This window comes from Podarcis bocagei (genome assembly GCF_964188305.1).
Source record: "Podarcis bocagei genome assembly, chromosome: 7".
In the NCBI taxonomy this organism is placed as follows: domain Eukaryota; kingdom Metazoa; phylum Chordata; class Lepidosauria; order Squamata; family Lacertidae; genus Podarcis; species Podarcis bocagei.
Window position 1 is genome coordinate 8888420 of NC_138132.1, and position 24854 is coordinate 8913273.

The 24854-nt window shown below is 44.1% G+C and overlaps 1 protein-coding gene across 1 annotated transcript in view; it reads left to right on the top strand.

Annotated features, from left to right (window-relative positions):
* ARHGAP35 (Rho GTPase activating protein 35) overlaps window positions 1-24854 on the top strand; it is a 104263-nt gene that overhangs the window by 72930 nt on the left and 6479 nt on the right. The window contains exons 4-6 of the mRNA XM_081200145.1: window positions 19982-20059; window positions 20515-20646; window positions 24411-24516. Of these exons, the coding sequence (XP_081056271.1) occupies window positions 19982-20059; window positions 20515-20646; window positions 24411-24516 (316 nt within the window). The remainder of the gene's footprint in view (window positions 1-19981; window positions 20060-20514; window positions 20647-24410; window positions 24517-24854) is intronic.

Sequence of the window (24854 nt, forward strand, 5' to 3'; positions counted from 1 at the left end):
GCGAACGCGGCAAACCTGGAAGTATTTTTCCAGGTTTCACCGCACATGTGCAGAAGCATTCTAGTGCGCATGTGCAGAACAGGCACCTCCGTTTGTGAATTCCCTGGGATCCGACAAGCTCCGGAACGGTTCCTGTTCACAACCGAAGGTGCCACTGTATTACCCCTAATCACGAACTTCAGTATCTCTTAGGGTGCTTCCCAGCAACACACATGAGCCCATATCCAAACAGCTGTGCAATCAGTTTCATGTGCCTAGAGGACTTTTGACTTTTGTCTCTGAACATCAGTTGTCTGTGCCACATGGCAACGCACCTTACTGATTTTGAAGCAAAATTTCTAATGCAGTTTGCTATGGCTGTGAGAAACTGTCTGCTTCTCAGGAGACAGAAAGAAAGAAGCTCTTGGGTTCCAACTATATACTGTTGCTTTTCCTTAGCTTGCATCAGGCAAGTTGGAATAAGTAGGGGTCTGGTCTTGACATAAGTAGCTAAGATTTTGGGACTGTGTTCTTGTTTCAGTACATCATGAATAAGTATAATATAATGCTTGTGAAGCTCTGGTTGGACTCTGTAGATCCACAGCTGCAGAGTTTGATTCTTGAACAGCTGTGTGTACGTGGAAAGCTCTGTGGAAGGTGCTGGGACAGGTACTTTATTACCTAATAGCTTAAGAATGTCTTTATGCTGTTCTCAGGAGGTTTTAAAAAGAATCATAGGAATCTCAACTTCATTCTACAAACCCCAGGCACCCCTTTTAAGTGTTTTGTGATGAGGTAGCGGTGGTGAAAATGTGTAGGCAGGTTCCGCTTTGAGGGTCAGATTTATTGCCCAAATCCCACATTTCGTCCTTGAGGGAAACCCAGAGTAGCTAACAGCAAAACAGAAAACGAATTTACACAAAGCATAAGAATAAAAGTCAGTTTGACGAAGCATACAAATATCTGGAAAGTCAAATCTCAATTGATGTCAAAAAATGCAACAAATCTGTCCAATTTCTAGCAGGAGTTGATTCAACCAGTGGCCTAGCGTGGGTTGTCAGCACCCGGGGCAGGGCAAGTAATTTGCGCCCCCTAACCCGTGGATTTGCGCCCCTAACCCTACCCCCCAGATGTTGCGCCCGGTGCGGCCGGCCCCCCCTGCACCCCCCACGCTACGCCACTGGATTCAACAACAAAGGTCCTCCTTCTGTTCTTAATGTCACCCCCCCCATGTCCCCATACTTGGTCTCCTTTGTATGGTGGTGGTGGGAGCTCCCTGGTATTCTTCTGACCATGTGACCAGTCACAGAGGTCTTTCCCACCTGATCAGCACCCCAATCCTCACTCTCCTCGCTGCTACACCTCCTTCAGGCAACAGTGTTTTGACACTGCCTTCAACTTCCAGGACAGTGGCAAGCCCTTTTCCTGCTACTCACGCCAACTGCTGACACTATAGTGGTGGGCACAGTGTAGCATTTGGTGGGCTTCTTTTCCCCCCGCTGATGAAATTTGTGTGGCTGATTTGTTCTGTGAAGCTTCACTGAGCACATTTGACTTAATGTTGAATGCATATTTGACTTCTTGTGTCTGCTGCAGAAAGCATTCTGCACATAACAGCTTCTCTCTCTTTTGAGCGGTTGCCTTTTATTTATTAGAACATTTCTCTGCTGCTTTCCATTTACAGAGAGAAATACCAAAGCAGTTCACAATAATAATAAAGCACAATAAATGCAGTAAAATCAGTAAAAAAAAACACCAAACACAGTAACTATTAGTAGTAGTAGTAGTAGTAGTAGTAGTAGTAGTAGTAGTAGTAGGCTCTCCTTGGACAAACAGGCATGTCTTCAGATATGTCACAAATCACTGTAAATGTATTGACAATCACATGTCAAAAAAATCCTGAGCCAAGAATTGTTTTTTCACTGGGGAGTGAGTATTTTGCTAAGCTTGGCTAGTCTGCCCCTGAACTGTCTTCCCTAAAAGAAAATCTGCGCCACTCCTTATCACTATAAACCCCTTTAATCAGTGTATTACAAGCATGTTGCACTATATGATATGTCTAAAATTTGGCATTTTTTTAAAATGTTAAATATTTCTATCCAGCCTTTTAAAAAATATAATATATAAGGTGATTATCAATACTGTATATAAAATAATAAAATAAAATAATAAAACCCTATTAAAGAATGATAGTAAGGGAAAGAAACAGCCAAAAAAGGACCATTTTAAAAATTTATATTTGGGAAACTAAAATGCCTGGGAATATTAAAATTTATTACCACAGTAGCATGCATTTGAGAATAAGCAACTTTCCATACCACTTAGTGAGGTCTTCGTCGTGACCTGGGTTACCTTTAGAGCAGTAGCCGCCAATGATACGTGGCTTCCGGTACCTGCCATGACACTTGCAAAAGGTCTCAATAAATATCCCCTCCAAAATACACAATGCACCAGAAACAGGTTCCCCCCCACCTGCTCAGTTCTTGCTTGAACTGGCTCAGCCTCTCCTACATTGAACATGCCCACATTGCATTGGATGGCAGGATTGAATCCCTGCCCTTCCATCCATTCTGAACAGAGGAGAGAAATAACTCTATCACTGTGAGTAAGGGTGGTAGTGGCTGATGTCGGTGTCTTTTCCCACACTGACGGCTTGCTTTAGGGGGTGGGATATGTCCGCAGCCTTCTTTTGTCCTGCCTCTTTTTCTGCTTTTATTTGTGGTAACCATTTGGTCATGTCCCCCCCACCCCACCCCAAGCCATTTTATGCCTAGCATTCACAGGATTTTCTCGAAATTCCAAATGCTTCCACTGGCACAAAGTTTGGCAACCCGGCTGTATACCAGCAAAGTATTGGCCCTGTGGCTTCCGTAATGAAAAGTGCAGGTCTCAAAAGACAAACAGAAAAGCCCCGTAACAAAAATAGCACTATCAGACTTCTGCAAACATGGTTTTGGACAGTTGATAGGAAATGGAAGGAGGGAACTTAGCAGATGGTTTCCATTTCAACAGCCACCAGCTGAAAGAATGTGCTCGAGTAGGCAGATAAGTAACCGGACAGCATAATTTAGGCTATAGATGAAGACTTTCAAGTGAAGACAAATAATTGGCTCACTGTCCAAGGGTTATCAAGGCCCATTTTGAATTAGATTGTTTCATGATCATAGCAATCCTATATATTCTTATTGAACGCAAGTGAATCCTTGTAGCAATAACCACACGTGATGGGGAAGGGTCTCGACAGGACAGAACCTGAGATTTTCATAAAAACACCCAAGGGATTGGGGGTGCTAAATGGGTATGAAATGCTAACAGTTGGGGGAGATGGAAGATCTGGGGGTGCTGTGAAGGGAATGCCACCAACTCTACTGGAAAATGGTATGGCTGACTGGCTTAAATCCTTAACAGGAGTGTTCTACACTGAAACATTTTGTTGAATGTCCCACTTGTCAGGCTAAATACCTGTGTAAGGTTTTCAGCTGGAAAATTAGTTCTGTGTTTGAGTGTGTGTTTTGAGATTTCTGTCTGGGGCCTATTTGACCAGAATTTATTGTGAATTGCTCTGATTCCAAGAGTGTGTTCAAGCAGTAACTGGTTAGAGTAATTGTGCTATTTCTTTGGCCGTGTTCAAATAACTAACGCCAGCTGTCCAAGAAAGATTGATTTTAAACTGGGATATTCCTAGAGGTTGCCCAGAGGTGCCCAGGCTGCTGTGTAACACTTGCCTTGGCCAGCAATCACACCAGCCTAATGGATGGGCAAGGAAGAGGCTGAATTATAACATCATGATAACTTTTGCAAGCTCATGTGCAGCCTGGATTTTTTAAGAGATTTCTGCAGGAACTTTAGGAAAGGAAGGAAGTCAGTAGTTGATGAATCTCTTGCTTCTAGAGATAACTGGTGAAGTCCTTCAGATTCAGGCCCAAAAAGGAACTTGGTGTAATGCTCACTTCAAAGGAGAAGTAAGTACTAGAAAGGGACATGGGTGGCGCTGTGGGTTAAACCACAGAGCCTAGGACTTGCCGATCAGAAGGTCGGCGGTTCAAATCCCCACGACGGAGTGAGCTCCCATTGCTCAGTCCCTGCTCCTGCCAACCTAGCAGTTCGAAAGCACGTCAGAGTGCAAGTAGATAAATAGGTACCGCTCCGGCGGGAAGGTAAACGGTGTTTCCGTGCGCTGCTCTGGTTCGCCAGAAGCGGCTTTGTCATGCTGGCCACATGACCCGGAAGCTGTACGCCGGCTCCCTCAGCCAATAAAGTGAGATGAGCGCCACAACCCCAGAGTCGGCCACGACTGGACCTAATGGTCAGGGGTCCCTTTACCTTTACCTTAAGTACTAGAAGCTCCCAGATTCTTCTCTGACCACCCACATTGTTAGACCCATAATAGTTCAGAGCAGGAGGACAGGGGCAAATAGGAACCTAGAATTGAAGACCTTGGAGCAGGAGGCTGAAAAGCACTGGGTTGTTGTTTGCACTCCACCCAGTCTTTCTGGTTGCCTTTCTCCAATGGTAGCAATAAGATTATATTAAAAGGCTGCCTGCTCACCCACACATCCATGGTGGTGGAGGGAGATAAAGCCCACTCACTGCATGAGATCCTTGAGGATGGAAGAGTCCCCTACTGGAGGTAGTTTTTCCAAGATGTACCGTATTTTTCGCCCCATAAGACGCACCGGCCCATAAGACGCAACTAGTTTTTTTGGGGGGAAAATAAAGGAAAATTTTTTTTATTTCCCCCCCAGGTGTGCTGCGCTAATCCCAAAGCTTGGGGCGTGCGGAGCTCAGCACGCCCCAAGCTTCTGGGTGCCGGCAAGGTCTCCGCTAGCTGTGGGAGAGCCAGGCGCCTCTCCCAGGGCTAGCGGACAGCTGCGCTAATCCTGAAGCTTGGGGCGTGCGGAGCTCAGCGCGCCCCAAGCTTCTGGGTGCCGGCAAGCAGTCCACTAGCCCTGGGAGAGCCGCGGGGCTCTCCCAGGGCTAGCGGATCGCTGCGCTACACCAGAAGCTTGGGGCGTGCGGAGCTCAGCGCGCCGCAAGCTTCTGGGTGCGCGCAAGCAGTCCGCTAGCCCCGGGAGAGCCGCGCGACTCTCCCAGGGCTAGCGGGCCGCTGCGCTAATCCCGAAGCTTGGGGCGTGCTGAGCTCAGCGCGCCCCAAGCTTCTGGGTGCCGGCAAGCAGTCCGCTAGCCCTGGGAGAGCCGCGGGGCTCTCCCAGGGCTAGCGGATCGCTGCGCTACACCAGAAGCTTGGGGCATGCGGAGCTCAGCGCGCCCCAAGCTTCTGGGTGCGCGCAAGCAGTCCGCTAGCCCTGGGAGAGCCGCGCGGCTCTCCCAGGGCTAGCGGACCACTGCGCTAATCCCGAAGCTTGGGGTGTGCTGAGCTCAGCGCGCCCCAAGCTTCTGGGTGCAGGCAAGCTCTCCGCTAGCCCTGGGAGAGCTGGGTCTCCCACAGCTAGCAGATAGCTTCCTGAAGCCTGGAGAGCGAGAGGGGTCGGTGCGTACCGACCCCCCTCGCTCTCCAGGCTTCAGCGAAAGCCTGCATTCGCCCCATAAGACACACACACATTTCCCCTTCATTTTTGGAGGGGAAAAAGTGCGTCTTATAGGGCGAAAATACGGTACTCTTGTACACAAATCAGTGAATGGCATCTCCATTCTTAGGGGCTTGGAAAACAGTTAGTGAAAATGGACTTTGGGTGAAACAGCTTCACTTGTCTTTGATCCAACCCAAAGTGCTTCACTTTGGGGAAAGAGATGGGTGGGTGGAAGACTCTCACCTGTCTCTGCTCAAAGGTTAAGTAGTAAGTTTCATGACACCTCAAAATCAGTCTTGAGGAAACCCTACAGATGTTGTACCTGATCCTTGTAATACAGTGGTACCTCGGGTTAAGTACTTAATTCGTTCCGGAGGTCTGTTCTTAACCTGAAACTGTTCTTAACCTGAAGCACCACTTTAGCTAATAGGGCTTCCTGCTACTGCCACGCCGCTGGAGCACAATTTCTGTTCTCATCCTGAAGCAAAGTTCTTAACCTGAGGTACTATTTCTGGGTTAGCGGAGTCTGTAACCTGAAGCATCTGTAACCTGAAGCGTATGTAACCCAAGGTACCACTGTAGGTAGAAGTTCTGTTTTAGTCGAGTTGATTGCTTGCTTTAAGTGGATTTAAAAGCAGAAAATAGGAAACTTGGGCACTTCTGGGTGCATGTTATCTGGCAGCGGCCCTCCTTGGTTTCCCCTGTATGAGACATTTTAATTGGAGATGTGGGGATCTTCTGCAAGCAGAGCGTGTACTTCACTATTGATCTATGGCCTCTTCCCTGATGTACAGCCCAGATGTTCCACCAGGACTGTTGACAAATGATTTCCCCGTGCCAATTTAGCACCTCTAGTCTCACTCTAGTTTAATGTAGCCAGAATCTGTTTTAGTTCTTAAGCCAGGATTAATCTTGATCCACCCCATCTTGTAAATGGATGAAATGGTAAGTAATATTGCAGACTGTTAGTGTTTCCTTGGTGTGTGTTGGAAATGAATTAAGCTTGCTGTTGGCTCCATTTAGTGCTACTTAATATAATAGCCATTACCCAACATGGTCAATTTTGGCTGGGTTAAACAAAGAAAACAGTAAGGTGTATTTCAAGGCAATCTCTACCTGTAGAGTGGGAAACTATTAAAAACAGCTAAAAATAGGTCTTATTTGTAGTGCCAAGCCTAGGGATAAGAAAATGAATGGCTTGGGACTACTAAAAATGTGGCTTGCAATTCTGTAAGCTCATGCGCCATCTCCCTTCTCCCCCTCACAGGCAAATTACAGTCTCCCTTCTGTCATTCGATTATTGTTATGTTGGTTTTGGCAGAAACACAATTGAAGCTAACCAGGATTATCCTCAAAACAATGGTTTGAATTGGGCTTGCAAGCTATGGTTCTTAGAGCAGTCTTTGTTATCTGTAGCCATGTTTATCCTAAGCTGGTGTAATGCTAAACCATGGTTAAAGCAAACCATGGGAGGGGGGAGTTCCTGGTGATACCTTTGTGAACTATGATTTGAAGATGACCCTATTTTGTCTGTTCTGGGCCAGTACTCTTTCTTTCCTAAATTATTTTGGTCTAGTCCTTTCTTGGATAAAGCCTCCTAGCTTTTTTTTTGGTTAAGTTTTAATTTATAACATGTAGAACTTGAAAGTGGGTCCTTTTCATATTGAAACTGACAAGGTGGTCCAAACAACCGTGATTCTGGTTGTTTGCTGATTATGTGAGTAATTTTATGTGAGAAAGCCTCCTCCTTCCAGTCAATAACTGCCGTCACAGAGACAACAAAGGCTTAGATCAGGCTTCCTCAACCTCGGCCCTCCAGATGTCTTGAGACTACAATTCCCATTATCCCTGAGCACTGGTCCTGCTAGCTAGGGATCATGGAAGTTGTAGGCCAAAAACATATGGAGGGCCGAGGTTGAGGAAGCCTGGCTTAGATCAAGAAGGTTTCGATTCTGCTCCATCACCTGCTAAATGTTGTAACTAAGAACTAATGTCTGAACCTTTTTTTTTTTAGTCTCAGCCCAACAACCCCCCCATACGTGTCTGTATATCTATGTGTGTCTCTCCTATTTTTCAATGTGAAATTACAAATTAGTAAACATAAACTCAAAGCTAATCACACATGAGTCTGTTGAAGAAAACAAGATAATGGTTTATACCCAATCATTGTATAGGCAGAAGAAAGTTTGCACAGCCAGGTTTTTGCCCCCCCCCCCGAATGTCCCCCCCAAGGGGTGGGGGTTCCTGAACAGCATAGGCTATGCTCCATGGAACGGCAGTGCAGTGGGGAAATTGCCTGAAATCGGGCAGAAGAGCCCTGCACAAAACTGCATCAGGCAGGCATTACAGGCTTGACTACTGTAATTCGCTCTACGTGAGGCTGCCCTTGAAGCTGTCCCAGAAACTCCAGAGGGTGCAGAATGCTGCAGCGAGGCTCCTCAAAGGGTCTCTGCCATGGGAGCATATTCACCCAGTGCTTTTCCAGCTGCATTGGCTCCCAGTGGAGTAAAGGGTCAGATTTAAGGTGCTGGTTTTGACCTTTAAAGCCCTTCATGGCCTAGGACCCTCGTACCTATGGGACCGCCTCTCCTGGTATGCCCCACGGAGGACCTTAAGGTCCATATATAGCAACACCCTAAGGTCCCGGGCCCTAAGGAAGTTAGATTAGCCTCAACCAGAGCCAGGGCCTTCTCAACACTGGCTTCCGGCCTGGTGGAACGCTCTGCCTCATGAGACCAGGACCCTGCGGGATCTGATTTCTTTTTGCAGGGCCTGTAAGACAGAGCTGTTCCACCTGGCCCTTTGGCTTGGAATCAGTTTGATTCCCTCCCCCTCTTTCTTTTTCCTTTCTCCTCCTATGAAGAGATTGCACCCTAATGTTTTAATGTTGTGCCTTAATCTTTTAAATTGTATTTTAATCAACTTGTTTTTATTATTGGTTGTTAGCTGCCCTGAGCCCGGTCTTGGCTGGGGAGGATGGGGTATAAATAAATTATCATCATCATCATCATCATCATCATCACCACCACAGGGAAGAGGTGATGGGAAAGATTGGCTACACAAACTGCCTTCTGCATATGCAAGCTCTGGGGAGAGGCCTCAGTCAAAAGGGCTGACTGCCATTTCACATAGAAATGACCTACAGTGTGAGCTTCAAATGTATGCTTTGAGCATCCATTGATTATCTGGAATGTTTGGGGCAACAGGAATGCTATTTCCATAGAGATGCCTTGGACCTTCATGGGTACTTGGGATTGTCGTGGACTTGGATCGCTGTCTGAAGCAATTTGACAACTGGTAGCTTGGTGATTTAGGAAATATAGGAAGCCAAAATATGCCAGGTCAGCATGTTCATTTGTTTGATTCATAAAATTTTTACACTGCTTGGTTGTTAAAAAAACAAGAACAAAGCTGAAAGCAGTTTACCAAAAAACGAAACAGTAAAAATCCAGAATTTATTTTAGCCAAATACGTTATGTAGCCAAATACTGTGTTGGTTGCCTTTAGCAATTAAGCAGGCATTTGCTTGGCCTCTGTGAGACACAGGATGCTGAACTAGAGAGATCCTTGGAGTGATCCCTCAGGGTTGCGCTTTATTTAATTTTTGGACATTGCATTTCAAAAGATTTACTTCAACAATGGATGGGTGGATGTTACCTAACAGTGTTGGATCAAAACATGGTTAAGTTAAACACCAGTACCCCATAGTTATTTCATTAAAAACTGGCAATGTAAAATGTGAGCATAATGTTCCAAATTTCCGAGGTGTACAAGCCACAGTAATAATTAACTTGGCTTCATCATTCCTGATTCTGACCACGGCTGAGGAGTGATCATCATCCAGCAATTAAATGTTCTACTTAGCCATGTTTAATAAGAGTATGATGAATATGTTGTGAATAATGGCACCAAAATGGTGTTCTTCCATGTCACTGGTGGCCTCATTTGTAGTTGATTTTAATTTAAAACAGTGTTGAAATTGAATAATTCCAAATTTATGTGTAGCTTGTAGATTTCTGCACTGTCTACATCTGAGTAAGACTGAATAGCAAGTATGTCTCGAACTTGGTGCAATATCAGTCTTGCAGCTGGTCCACTCAAATGTGATTTATACATTTTTCAACTTTGACATTTCTAATATCTACAATCTGCTTTTTCTTTAGTGTACAAGTAATACTTGATCTGATTAGAACACATTTTAAATTTACACCTATTGGCTAGGATGTCTCATCTGAAACATAAATTTGTTAGTTGACCTGCCCTGCAGTTCATTGAGCAGAAAATAATGCATAATCTTGTGTGCGTTTTTCCTTCTGCATCTCTTCCCTTGGGTTTTAATGTTAGCCTGAGACAGAGAGGGGAAAGGGTCCTTTAGGACAGTTCATGTTTGTTTGTATCCCATTTCTTGAGAAGAAAATTAGCAGGAATATTTCCAGGTAAAGGATCAATTAGCTCTTACAGGAGAGCTCAGTGGCTGAAGTAGAGAGAGAGAGAGTTTAACTACCTATTTGCTCTAACACTAGCATGAATTTAAACAGTAGGAGTAGCTGTTTATAAACAAGATAGCAATAAACTGTTGGGCTATTTCTGTGAGTTGCCATCTTTGCTTTCCACCAGCCACTGAGTCCACCTGCATCTCCTCTGGAAGATGATCCTGGAACTGCCAGGGGCTAGAAGAGACTGCCATACAGTGGTGCCCCGCAAGACGAATGCCTCGCAAGACGGAAAACTCGCTAGACGAAAGAGTTTTCCGTTTTGGAGGTGCTTCGCAAAACGAATTTCCTATGGGCTTGCTTCGCAAGACGACAATGTCTTGCGAGTTCCTGCTGGTTCCCCCCCTTTTTCTAAGCCGCTAAGCCGCTTATCAGCTGATCCGATCAGCAGATAAGCCGCTGAAAGCCGCTAATAGCGCTAATCCGCTAATCCTTCAATGGGCTTGCTTCGCAAGACGAAAAAACCGCTAGACGAAGAGAATCACAGAACGGATTATTTTCGTCTTGCGAGGCACCACTGTACACAGCCCCAAGAGACAGACATCGTTTTCCTCTTCCTCTTCCTCTTCTTCATTGAATTTATATACTGCCGTATATCCGGGGGTCTCAGTGTGGTTCACAGAATAAAATCAAAATATAAAACCACAAAATACCTAATAAAAATAAAAACAACACCCCAATAGCCCCCCTCAAAAAAACCACATTTTAAAAGGGCATACGATGTAAATCAGATCACCCAAAGACCTGGTTAAAAAGGAATGTTTTTGTCAGGCACCTAAAGGTGTATAATGAAGGCGCCAGGCAAACTTCTCTGGGGAGAGCATTCCACAGACAGGGAGCCACTGCAGAGAAGGCCCCGTTCTTGTGTTGCCACCCTCTGGACCTCTCACAGAGGAGGCACGCGAAGGAGGGCCTCAGAAGATGATCTCCGGGTTCGGGGAGGTTCATATGGAAAGAGGCAGTCCTTGAGGTATTGCGGTCCTGAGCCATTTAAGGCTTTATAGGTCAAAACCTATATATATGAAGTGTGTGAGAGAGAATGTGAATGAACGGTAGATAAAAGCTTTGTGTGGATTTTCATTGTAAAGCTCTTGAGAGTTAGTGTGGCAGGGCTTGTGGAATGCTGGACTGCAGAAACCTACTTCCATATCCCTGCTTGCCCATTAAACTCACTGGGTGCCCTTGAGCCAGAATATCTCTCAGCCTAACGAATGTGGAAGTGGCTGCGAGAAGTAAATTGAGCGATTATGGGGAAGAGCCATATACATTGACTTGTGCCCTATCAAAGAATTGTGGGATATAAACGTAATGAGCTCCTTTGGGTGTCGATCTTGACTCAAAAAGTGGAATATACATATAAGACAATATAATTGCTAGTGTTATTGGCTCCTAGTTAATTGCTTTGAATCCTGGATGGTGATGGTGAGGGGCTTGTGCTGTACATAATAGTTACGCATCTAGATGCTGAGTATTGCAGGGGGGAAGCATTTGTGAAATCATCAGAGCATCATCAAAATGTACCGTATTCAAAATGGGGTTTGGCTTGGAAAGCCTTTCCTGCGTGTTAGCTGGCTGGGGATAGGGAATTACTAAGTTGACAACGTCCCCCAGTGGCTCTTAACGTTCCTGAAGTTACTTTTTTATGTGTTTGCAATTATGCTTTTAGCCAGCCAGTGACATTTGTCTTGCTTTATCCAAGTACTTTGATACGTTGAGACAAGAGAAAGCATAGTTCTGATGGCTGATTCATTACACATCAGCAGAACTATCAGGAGGAGTCTTTGTCACCAGAAAGTTGAAAAGGAGCTGGCAGCTTCATGAAGCCCCATCAAAATATCTGCATGCTGTTGTAATTTACTTGGAATGCATTTTGCAGAAACAGATGCCGTGACATGGATCTTTTTATTAAGGGATATGTATGCTTTTACACACAGTACATATATTTTTAAAAGCCTTGATGAAAAACCAAAATCTTGGGTTTTTGAACCGAACCCCCACAACCACCGTTATGGGAATCCCCAAATCTGTGACTGAAATTATACAAATAAGACAACATGATCACTGTTTTGGTTGGTTTTGGTGCAAAATATATCACTTCGTTTGGAGCTCTGTTAGGAGTAAGGAAGGATAAGAAGTGTGGGGTATTGCAGACAGGCAGTTGGTCCATTGGGAAAGAGATGAAGAGTGAAGACAAGAGATTTGGTGAGTTGCTGAGAGCCAATGAAAGTGTTTTCCAAGAGTGTTTCCCCCCCCCATGCTATCACAAATGGCATATACCAGGAGAGCTCCCTATTTCAATATAATGGAGGGGGGAGTTGGGAGGTGATTGGGTTTTGACTTGGCTTTGACTTGGTTTTTATTCCTTTATTGTAGGTTGCTTTGAGGGCCCTGAGGGCCAAAAAATGGCCTGTGTGTTACATAAAATGCTCAGCAGGTGCCCTCTGTCATTTATTGGCTGTGACTCTAATAAACACTTGTCAGGATTGCTTAAGAAGATGTGTGGGGATGAGTGATTATTGTTTATATTGGCTGCTGGGTACACAGGCTTATTCTGGGAGCCCTTCCTACTTTGTTATTCTTAGAAACTAATTAACTTTATTAGAACAACAAAAAAGATACCTTAATCATCAACAGGTGATTTACTCATTGATGCTTTTTTTTAATTAAAAAAAATTAACCGTTACAATGGAACAATAAAATTCAACTTTTGAACAATGCTAGGCAAGGTTTCTAAAGAGGTGGATGCTTCACTGAACAACCCTTATCTTTGTCATTTATCCTGAAACACCAAAGTCAGCATACAGGTGAACAGTTTAATGCTGCTGTTTTTCTTTGTTGGAGTTATTGAATCATTCTTATTATAACTGGTTTGTATTCTATTATATTTGTTTTATATTTTTATTGATGTAAACTAATAAACAAAATATAAAGCAGAAAATTGTGCCCCCTTTTGGAGAAGCCTATAGTTACAGCTTATAGAAGAAGCTTTCCATTCTCATTGACTTTCACTCAGCTGCTTCAGGGCTGAGGGGCAAGCTTCCTTCACTTATGCCCTTGGACACCATGTTGCAATGAAATAGTTGAGCTGCCACCTAAACAATGGCATGATTGACTTTATGGGATCCATATATGACCAGTCAATGGCCAGTGTGCCAGTCCTCTTTGTCCTCCTGCATATTAACATGCCATTTCCAAACTTAAACCAAAATCTCCACGTGCTTCCCATTCCATTTTGCTGTCAAAAGAGGCACAAAAGAATCTACAAAATAATTACTGTGATGCTCCAGGCGTGGCGTGAGATTTCCACCTTCCTTTCCTCCTAAACCTGAGACTGTTATGGTGCAGCTGGCTGTGTCCATAATGACTCCATAAATTAGAAGAGCTGGAGCATCTGGTTCTTGGGCCTGCGCCTATCAAGGCTGTCACAACAGACCATATAGATAACGTGTCTGGTGGTGGTGAAAGCCAGTGGCTTACGGCCAGCAAGACACACTTCCTTGTTACAGAGATTTCTATTGCCAGTTACCCAGTGAAGGATGCAAGGTGTAGGGCAATTGTCTCTTTGTCTGACACCTTTTCTCAGTATTGAATCTAATCTGAGAATGTGTGAAGCATAGACAACCCTTGGCTATGCTGTGGCAGAAGATAAATGGTTTGAAGTTCAGAGCATCAGAAACACTGAAGGTTGGGAGAGCTTATTCTGTGGTTGTCATTTGAGATAAAGTTGCAACTGTTGGTTATACCACAGAACCTTGGATCTTCGATTTAAACAGGTGGTTGTTGTTTGCCATCCACCTAACTCAGGAGGCAATGAAAGAGTGCACCTTTGGCGGATAAGTCAAATTGTTGGAGAGTTACAGCGCCTGCTGCGGCTGTAGAGACTGATATAGGAGATACGTGTTTTATTGCAGGTGGGGCAGATGAAGGTGTCTGGTTTTGCTGATACAGTTACACCATGGCATTTCTTCTCTTTGTGCTCCTCCCTGCGGTCATTGTTGTGGATACGCAACCTGACTGTCTCCAGGCACTGTGATCAACTGCATGGGATACCCATCCGGCAGAGTTAGTGTTGCCAGCCTTCATGTTATGTTTGCAGACTTCATAACATAGAGTTGGTCTGCCAACAGGCCTGGTGCCTGAAGCCAGCTCCTCATAGAGCACACCCATGGGGATCCTGCCATTTTCCATCTTAATCTTCAAGAGTCTGCATTCAGTATATCCAAAGCGCCATAATCTTGGTTGCTCTTTGCTGTTATGAAATTTATTTTTGAAAATGTAATGAAGTCTTAAAGATCCCCATAGATGGGTCCAAGAGCTTATGCGCCTGCCCTGGGGCCCTTGAGTGCTTCCATTCTAATTTCAGTAGCTTGTGCTGTAGGGGAAGTGCTCTGCATGGTCCCTCCAGCTTTATAAAACACACTTTATGGTGGGGGTAGGGTATAATCTGCTTGATTTGGAGGAGGGATAGGAGACCTAGAGCAGCTTAGTGACCTCCAGATGTTTGAGACTACAGTTCCCATCAACCCCAACTAGCATGGGCAAAAATTAGGGATGAGGAGAGACATAGTCCAAAATATCCAGAGGGTACCAGGTTAGGGAAGGTTAACGTAGAGCACCCTTCATTTGTTTGTTTGTTTTAATGAAATTTTATTAAACAACAAACATCGGCCCAAAAAGAAAGACAAATAAAGTAATATGAATTCAACACAAGAAGCTTTTGATGACAAAGTCAAAAGAAAAAGAAAAAATCAGGAGTAAGTGCGATGCGTACAACTATAAAATTACACATGGGGTATAAGAATGCACTGATCCTTCTGATTTCATCTCTGCCTGAGGGTTATTTCTTAAATATATGACAGTGCAGTCACATGGGTGATGACACCCTTCAAAATATGATTTTATTTGGTGACGTTTGTAAACAGGCAAGGCTTCTTTCTTTTTTCATACTTCGTTCATTCTACAAAGAATCATTGCAGTTGAAGGACACGCTCCGGACAGAAAGAAGCGCTCAAGGAGGGCATAGAACGCAACTGGTGAAGGTGTGGTCTGGGGAGAGTCCTGAGGGCCAGATAGAAAGGCCTGGCCGGACATCCCCCACCCGTACTCTGACATGATCTTATATGCTATATGTCTTGGCAGTTGAATTTGTTGGAATAGAACTTGAGCAAGACTGGGTAATATGGATTTTGGGGTCTCATTCTCCATTTGATCAAGAATAGTGGAAAGAAAGAGCCCACACTTTATGTGCCCCTTCCACAACAGAAGACTGTTGCTTTACCTTGGAGATCCCTGATGAATAAGTTGTGTGGGTTTGCATGGGAAACATTGGGGAATCTACAAGAGCATTAGCTATAATTTATTATGCCAGGTGTTTCTGTAGTTGCAAGGAAATGACTATAGAGTCTACAGACACACCATGGAGTTCGTATTTGGAGAAATCTGTTGCTGTTGTGGTTAAATAGTTTAAGAAGACTCATCTCCTTGAAAAAAGAGATCCATGGTGACAGTGTGTATCTAGGTTTTCCCAAGCTAGTAGAGAAATCCCCAAAGCACAGATACTTTTCTCAGCTTCTGAAATTCTGTCTGCCTTGAGGGACTTTGGGCAAGCGCTCAGCCCTTACACCTTCTGGTTAGTCTGAAGTGCCTTCAGTATTTATATTTGTTATATCTAGAAGTGCAACTGTGACAGGTAGCAATGTGTTCCTGGGATTTTTGTGGGCCTGGAGACTTCGGTTTCTGCTGCCGGTTGAGTTCTAAAATACCGAAAATACAAACGTGAAGTTCTAGTCATCTACTCCTTATCCAGCCTGGTGCATTTTCTCTCAGCTATGAACCTAGTGTCATTTTAACACAGGAATAAGAGTTTTCCAACCATTCCAAATCTTCTTACCCTCTTCCTGTTCTGCATATAACAAATTTGATCTTCCTCACATTTATGTTTATTCATAGCTGAACATTTGCTATCCTGTGGGGGAGATGTTTATTTTGAGTTGAGTTTCTGAAAATCCTGGTGGGAAGGTAAGTGCTTCTGTCTGGAACTGGAATATTGAATCTCAAATTGCTAGGAACGTTGGTTCAGAAGGCTACTGACAATGAATGATCAGAGGTCACAAGCCATTAGCGAAGAAAGTTTACCTCTGAATCAGTGGATAAGGCAGACATGTTAGCCCTATTCAGACAAATTTGTACTTGTGTGGGTATGTATTTCTGTGCAATATATATATAATTTGACTCCACCCAGACGGGAGTAGGCACTTGATGAAAAATGGAAGGCTGGTCTTAGTCATGCTTAGAGTTAGACCCATTGACATCAAGGGGACTAAGTCTGGATCCAACCCAATATTGGCATCTATTTTTTCCTGCATTTAGCAGTTAATTTTATATCCTTACTTGTCTTGTTTGGTAAATAGCAGTTCTGAGCATCTTCCATTTCATGCAGCCTAGCTTACTTGCACTGTTTTCAAAATAATGCAGCGGTACCAGCAGAAAGACGCGTGAGAACCAAAGGGCACATTCTTAAAAGCAGCTGCGTGATGGGGCTCCAAAGTGGAAATGAGCAGTGATGTTAGGGGAAGGAGAAGATTAACAACCCCACGCCATTTCCCTTATCAAAATTTCACCCTTTCCCCAGGTGCTGTTGCCCCACTGGGTCCCATTCAGATTTCCCTGCTTCTAAGTAAAAGTGGAAAAGATTGAGAAACTGGGTCACAGATTGCCTGCAAAATGTGTCATTTTGGTCCCTAGAGAGTCCTGGAACAAGGGCTGCAGTTGCCATTTCAACTGCTTGCATGTGCTAGACCTACTTTTGAGTTGGGCTTGGTTTGGTTTGATCTTCTCAAATACACCTGGCAGCCAAGCATGCATTGCTTCTTGTGTTCTGCAAAGTCACTGCTCGTTCTTCCTTTCTTTGTTTTGGCACATACACAAGCCTATTATATTAGCTCACATGTTAGTGTATGAATCCTACATACTTTTGCGTGTGACCAGGGTGGGTGTAAAACAGGATTTTGTAACGTAAACATGGAAGTGGATTGCAGGAAATATTGAGCCTGTTATTAAACACTGCTTCTTTCTGTGTGTTGAGCGCCTTCTACAATCGTCTTGCGTTGATCTCAGTTTGCTGTATGGTTTGTAAGCCGTCTCTGGCTTATGCCTCTCCTCTCAACTCAGGGGTGATTGATGTCTTGCTGTTGCTGCCTGTGTGTAACTGATCGTGGAGAGAAGAAATAGAGCGACTGCGTCTCCGTGAGAATCTCTCTTAACATTCCAGGAGGGGGGGGGGCAGACGGACGCAGCATTAATTGGGTGTTTATTGTAAAGCCATCTTGCAGACCTTTCTGCCCCAAGGTGTGTTTTGTTTGCTATGTACACCTTCGCATAGCCTGACTCTTACGGACAAAAATTACTCTCGTGTCTCATTTTGATCGCTTTGTGTAGCGCATCAGTCAGGCATGTACCGCGTAATTCCACAGCACCCATGTCCGCTCCAAAGAAACGAGGCTAGCTTTGTTCGGTGTGGCGCACCAGGGAGCATTTGGGGTCAAGCTTGCTAACTAGAGCGCAGAGCTTGCAGAGGCTTAATGACTGCGTTAGGGTGTTCAAGCAGCCCTTCATGTCTCTTTCTGCTTCTTTTCTTCTCCTAGTTTACACACTTTCCTTTTGATTTTCTGCGGGGCGGGCGCCACGTAGGAAAATGGAACCAGCAACCAGCGTGGGCTGTTGCTTAACTAGCTCCCTTTTGTCGCAGAGAGGCGTTAATGGTGCGCTCTGAGACATCCTAATGACAAGGAACCACAAAGCGGCTGCAAGTAATGCAGCAATATGTGATGTGTCTTGGGACGCACAACCGAACGTGGAGGAGCCTAGGAGTTCCTGTTGAGGGCGCCTTTGCTGTGCAGTGTGGTCACGCTCAAGTCTAGGAGCTTAAGTAGGAAGGGGGGAAATGGTTTGAGAAACGCTGTTGCATTTTGGTGTAGTGAAACTGGCCCAAAAGATAGTCATGCCTGAGGCGGGAAATTTCTGAATGGCACAACCCGCTAGAAGTTCACTTGTGCAAGCCTTTGCAGAGTCTCCCACTCAGCTGTCTTAATGGCATCCTCCTGTGGTGCAGTGGGTCAGTGCATCTGGGTGTTGGTGGTTCAAGCCCACTGAGGACGGCTGTGGGTGCAGAATTCCTGCATTTCAGTAGGTTGGTCTAGATGACCCTCGGGGTCCCTTCCGACTCCAGAATTCTATGGTTCTACTCAAATGTCACTGCTCAGGCACCCACCTCACCTTGCCTGTCAGGGCTGCTTCTGAGCAGGCAGAACAGGTACTTTGCGTGTTTAATCTATCCTGCATTGTCCATTGACAAGTTTGTTTGGATTCCAGGCAGTGGGAAGACAAATGGCAGCAGTGGCAGCTGCTCCTTTCCCTCTCCCCATCCATGGGCACAGTGGCTCTTTTGTTCCAGGCTTGGAATTATACAGCCCTCTGGGCTGGCCCATTAACCCAGTTTCCCTCCCTGATGAGGTGAATTGCTTTCTATGAAATGAGGTCCCTATACAGACAGCCTCTGTAGCAATTAAGAGCTTTTAAGCCATGCGATTGATGACCTGTGCTCTGAATAAATCCTCTTCAGATTCACCTACCATCAATCTATCCCTGGACTGGGTCTCAGCCTGGCCTTTTGCTTTTATCTCACCAAATACGAGCGTCTCAGAATGTGACAATTAAAACAATTACTAGATTGAGACATTCATGCTCCCCCTCCCATCTTACAGTTTTCACTGAAGAAGGCCATCCTTCTAGCGAGACGGACCACCTTTCTCCTCTTGTGCCCTTGGCCTTTTTATATTTACTTTGTAGATGTAATGCTAGTTTGCTTTATTTTGCAGTTCAGAGATCCTGCGAGCAGCATTTAAAATAGCAAACAACTTATTTAAAATAATATCTATTAAGGTGTGTAACTTATGCCTTAAAAATGACACGACAACCTGCAGCCTGCATTGTAATAGCAAGACTTGGCATTTATATAGTTAAAGGGTTTAAAATTCTTAATGATTTTTATATTGATGTGATCCTCAACAGCCCTGTGAGATGGACACATCTGGAGTTGAGAGAGAGAGAGAGAGAGAGAGAGAGAGAGAGAGAGAGAGAGAGAGGCTTCCCCAAAGGCAAGCTTGGATTCTTAACCACTTGAATTCACTGTACCTTAGAACAAATGGGCAACTCCTTTTTCCCTGTGGGGGTAATTGTCAGGCGCTGCATGCCAGCGGTACAAGGGGCAGGGGCAGGAAATTGGTGAGGTCACCCCCCCACCCCTCTTCCTACCCAGGAGGATCAGATGGTTCTTGCCGGAAGTCTGAACTTTTCATTTGCAGAGGCTTTTAAAATTGGGCTGAGGGCCACAGGGCCTTTTCCCAATTCCTTTGAGTTCAGGAGGCCCTAATAGATGGGAGAAGTTTAGATTTTCTTGCACAGTTCTGTTCATTGTATTTGTCTTGTTTTTCTTGAAAGTGGTTGTCATAACATCACTTTATAAGAGGTTAGAGCTGCTTAGGTGTGTGGAGGGAGGAGTAGAAAGGGAGATACTTCCATATCACAATTCTAGCTCTTCTTTCTTCTACCTTGCATTGTGTGTAGAATTCTATTACTTCTGGAACTCGAGCTGTACATTCCTTTTAACAAATTACTGTACTGAGAGAAAATAAAAGTCAGCTGTGTTGTGTACCCCATCTGACTTGTTCCTTATGTTTATATCCCCCACCCTCTTTTCCATTATGGACCCCAAGGTGGTGTACATGTGGTCTCTAACCAGGCACCAGACATATCCAGGACTCTTCAGCAAGGGGGAAGCCTCACGTGCCTGGGGTGCATTTGCACAATTTTATTTTCTTGAGGCAAAAAAAATCTATTCCTCAACACATTTCTTCTCTGTTGAATGTTGCCTTGAGGTTCGCTTTTTTGATCCAGCGCAATTTCTTTCTCTTTTACCAGGGTTGGGTACTGAAGGTATCTATCGGGTGAGTGGAAACAAGTCTGAGATGGAGAGTTTACAGCGGCAGTTTGATCAAGGTAAGTCTCGTCCATTTTCTCTGAGGTAGGATGGAGCAAAGCATCTTAGAACTATGCGCATGTGTGTTTCTGGATCTCTGCACAACAGTGGAAGAAATGCAAGTCTCTGTGTTGATTCTCCTAGTCATATAAGCGCTAGTTACAAATCTAAAGTGTTAAGTGGTGTGCCCTCATTGACTATCACAATGATATCTGAGTTTGTGTGCACTCAGTATGCAGTTGCTAGAAGTTCTAGATGTCTCACTAGTCCCAAGTCCTAACCAGCACCCTACGAACACAGACAAATGTACCTCTGCTGTACTACAGTAGTTGACATAATTCCCTTGGTAAATACCTAGGACCATCCTCTTTCACTAATTAATTAATTGATATGCTACTTGTAACAAATCTCAGAAATGTGTGTGCCTCCGTGGCAGCACTTCGCAAGGTGTAACCATTAAATTTGCTCCTTGTAGATCACAATCTGGACCTTGCAGAGAAGGACTTCACTGTGAATGCCGTAGCTGGAGCCATGAAGAGCTTTTTCTCAGAACTGCCTGACCCTTTGGTACCTTACAACATGCAGAATGAACTGGTGGAGGCCCACAGTGAGTATGCAACACTTGGTGATGAAAAGCATTGTTTTTCCTGTATTAGAGAGCCTTTTAATCTTCCCCCACATTTCTCACTTAGCGTCAGATTTGGCATTCCTTCTGTTTGGGAACCCATGTTCATAACTGCTGACTCATGTGCGCAGCTTTTAATTCCATATTTCTCCATCTTATTTCACTTCTGTGATGTTGCCAACCTCATGGGTGCTTATGGCAAGTGTGTTAGGAAATGGTTCTGAAGACACTTGCTGTCCTATAAATCCATCGTTTTTGCTCACCAGTCTTCTATTCTTTAGACTGTGATGTAATATGGGGTGCTCTTGTTGATAAAATATTGGCAATCCTTAATAGGCTGCCACCTTATTAGTTGTGGGCGGGATCACAGATGATGGGGAGGGGGGAGAAAGACTCAGGGTCTACATTTTAAGAAAGTAGGCTGATGGAGTTGCAGAATTTCCTTTGAGTTCTGTACCTCCCAGTGCAGTGAGTACAAAATCCTTGGAGGACCACTCTTGACTGCTGGACTCTGATGCCATCAGTGAGTGTGCTGTTTAAAAACTTAATTTCTGTTTCATGTTCCTATTTCAAAATCAGGTGTAATGTTGTGGTTCTTTCTGAGTTGCATGCACAAATTATGCGGGGGGGGGGGTAGTGGATTGGCTTTAAACTTGACCCAAAAAAATTTTTCTCCCAAAGAACTGTAGTTCACTATTTCTGACAGGGCTATTTAAAACATTTCCTTTAAAAAGAATGCTTTCTCCCTAAGGGGATTTAGTGAATGGATGTGAGCCTTGCCATGGCGACATCTAGAGCGAGAAAATAAAATAGCATGGAGAAGAGTTCCATTGTGTGTGTGAATGCCTGAAGCAGCACCTTCTTGATTTCTTCCCTTTTTTTAAACCAGTCTTAAGAAGAAATGGTTGGCGCTTGGTTTTTGTCATGTATCCGTTTACACAAGGGGTGGCCCTCCAGATGTGTTGGGACGCCGACTCCCATCAGACCCTGCAGCCAGCATGGCCAGCGGTCAGGGACAATGAGAGTTGTAATTCAACAACATCTGGAGGGACACAGGTTTCACATCCCTGGTTTGCACTGATTTAAAACCTGAGGTGTGGTTGCTGTATCTTAGACACTGCATGAAGGGCTTCAGAGCAGAAAGGCAACAACTCTGAAATGAGGAGCTAATCCACTTAATAAATTCTCCTGTGTGTGCCCCTTTGTGATGAATGGGATATTTCAAAAATTAACCCCACCCCCAAAATAGCCTGCCTGACGAATGCCTTTTCAAGTCCGTTTGAGACATTTTGATAACGTGATAAAATGAGCTTGCTGGGGCATTTGGTAGCCTGCTTTGAACATGCTTTGGAATAGCAGGGTGTACGTTATTTAAACCTTTTAGCACATATATAAGCCTTTGCTAATATTATTAAGGTCAGCAATGCTGAGCTGCCCTGGCACAGTCCTGTTGCACAGTCTACAGCAGAGGAGATGCCATGGTCAAAATATTTTTGGAAAGTGAGGTGGGGTGGGAGGGGAAGGTTAAAGCAAGATGGCTTCTGATACTTCATGGGGCTGTCCCAAAGGAGAGAGCGTAGCTGTTAAAAGAGAGTAGTGGGTCTGAATGACTGCTGGGTGACATTTTACTTCAGGCCTTTGAATGCAATTACCGTATTTTTCGCTCTATAAGATGCACCAGACCACAAGATGCACCTAGTTTTTGGAGGAGGAACACAAGAAAAAAAATATTCTGAATCTCAGAAGCCAGAACAGCAAGAGGGATTGCTGCGCAGTGAAAGCAGCAATCCCTCTTGCTGTTCTGGCTTCTGGGATAGCTGCACAGCCTGCATTCACTCCATAAGACGCACACACATTTCCCCTTACTTTTTAGGAAGAAAAAAGTGAGTCTTATAGAGCAAAAAATATGGTAGTTTAGAGGGCAGTAACTATTAATTGGTTGCACAGAGTCCCATGTGGTAGCACTTGTGGAGGAGAAATTGAGATACTTGTTCGCTTAAAACAGAGCCTTTTACACCTAGTGAGAAATGCGAAACCTCTCCCCAGTAACACCATTGTATGGACTGAGGTTACAGGTGTGTCACAGGTCTCTGCCGGATGTGTTCATTGGTGTAAATAGTGGCCTATGGCTGTATTTCGCTATAAAAATATGAATAAGTTTCCATGGCATGGATGCCTTCTGACTGGATGATTCCGCGTGACAAAAACAGATATTTCTACCCTATTTGGTTCTGTTTCAGAACATGCTCGGTTAATTAACAACACACTTTGAAGCAAATTGGCTCAGCTATTAAGTGTCCAACCCAGAGTGGTTTTCACAGTAGAACCATCAAATACAGTAATTAAAAAATGCAGGAATAAACAAGCAGTTTTACAAATACAGTTAAAACCCACATGATACAAAATGAGCAGAAAGTGTGCAAAATTCAGCAATTGATCAAAGCAAGCCACAGCACCAGATTAGTAAACCAATAATACGTATGTGCATTCTAGAGAGGTTTCCCTCATTTGAATTGAATTGAATTGAAACACAAGCAAAAGCTGGGCAATTCCTCATGGCTTCCCACCCCAGAGATTTCTCTTGTGAAATCAGGTTTTACACAGACCTACTCTTCTGATTTTTTTTTTTTAAAGATGGGGCAGAAAAACCCCACAAGACCAAAGAGTCACATTTGAGTCACAGAAATACTTTGAAAAGCAACTTCTGCAGGACTCAGCTTGGTGCAAATCTAAGACACTGCCTTGGGTCTGAAATGTTTCTTCTGTCCATTTCAGACGCGTTCAGAGTTTGGGAAAGACTTTGTACTGAGCTTGCTTTAGTCTGTCGAAGTAGTGTGAGGTTTGGGGCCCTTTGCTTTAGAAGTAACTTCCAGAGGATTTCTGAGAGATGTTGTTTGCCCCTTTCTTATTGTGGCATTATGGCATGTATAAAAGTAATAATCTTCTCTTTTCAAGTAAATTGCCCAGCTGTTAGATTTACCCCTGTGATGCTTGCATACCATAAGAGAACCAAGGCCTTTGTAGGAAAGTTTGCTACCTGTGTAGGAAATTGACATAGTTATGATTCCATATTGGAAACCAAACAGGAAGCAGAGATTTTCTTACCAGTATTTGGATCTTGAAGGAAAACATATTTAAAAAGATTGACCTGTCAAACTGTTTAATGTTAAAAGAGTCTCTCTTTAGAATAGGAATGAGTAATAGCCCTGTGGGCCTTGGTTAATACCCTGATTATCTCATCTTTCACTTCTTTCTTTTTTTAAAAAAATGTAAGGTTCTAACCTTTGTGGTTTAATAAAGCTGGTTATAAACTGAGGCAAGGAAAAGGAACCTCAGTTTCATTGTATTTTAACTCCCCAGCAGTTATCAGCCCCAAATATGAATAACTTGGTTCAAACTTAATATGAAGATAACAATTGAAAATGAAGACTGTTGCAGAAGAAATGCAACTTGGCATAATTGAATGTGGTCTGGTACCTGTCATGGTAAAATAAAAAGAAATTATTGTAATGACCTGCATATCAGCTGTGATCCTCTACCATGAATCCTTCTGTGCTCTTTGGGTTTGATGGACTGTTGAGTGCCGTTGGTGGTGGTGGTTGGGCTTGTGGGATTTGTGTTCCTGCACTTACTCCTTAAACATCAGTTGCAGGCTTTTTGAGTTTGCACTTGGGTAGTTGGAGATCATGAATGCCTGTTTGCACCTTGTAAAATTGTGAATTCTGGTCTGTTTCCCTTCTAAACAGAGATCAATGACAGAGAGCAGAAGTTGCATGCACTTAAAGAGGTGCTGAAGAAATTTCCCAAGGAGAACTATGAGGTCTTCAAATACGTTATCTCTCACTTGAGCAAGTATGTTCAACGCATGTTTTTTCTGTCCCTCTGAGATGCAAGGGGGAGGGGGGGTGGATCTCACCTTAGTTTTAGCTGTTGGTTTCTTAACAAGCTCTGGAGCTGTGTAAAGCTAACGTTGGGTCATTTCACAGCCACAATGGGGCAGTGGAGCCTGCCTGAAGTGAATCTGTTCCCTGACGTTTCTCCCAATTAAGCAGGCCTCCATTTATCAGGGGTCTCATTAAGTTTGGTAAATCCTGCTCCTCCAGAAATTGGCAGCCGTGCTCTGGCAGAGGCTGTGTTAGGCCTGCTGTCTCCCCAGTTTCATTAGCCATGGCCAGGGGGCATTTGCTGCT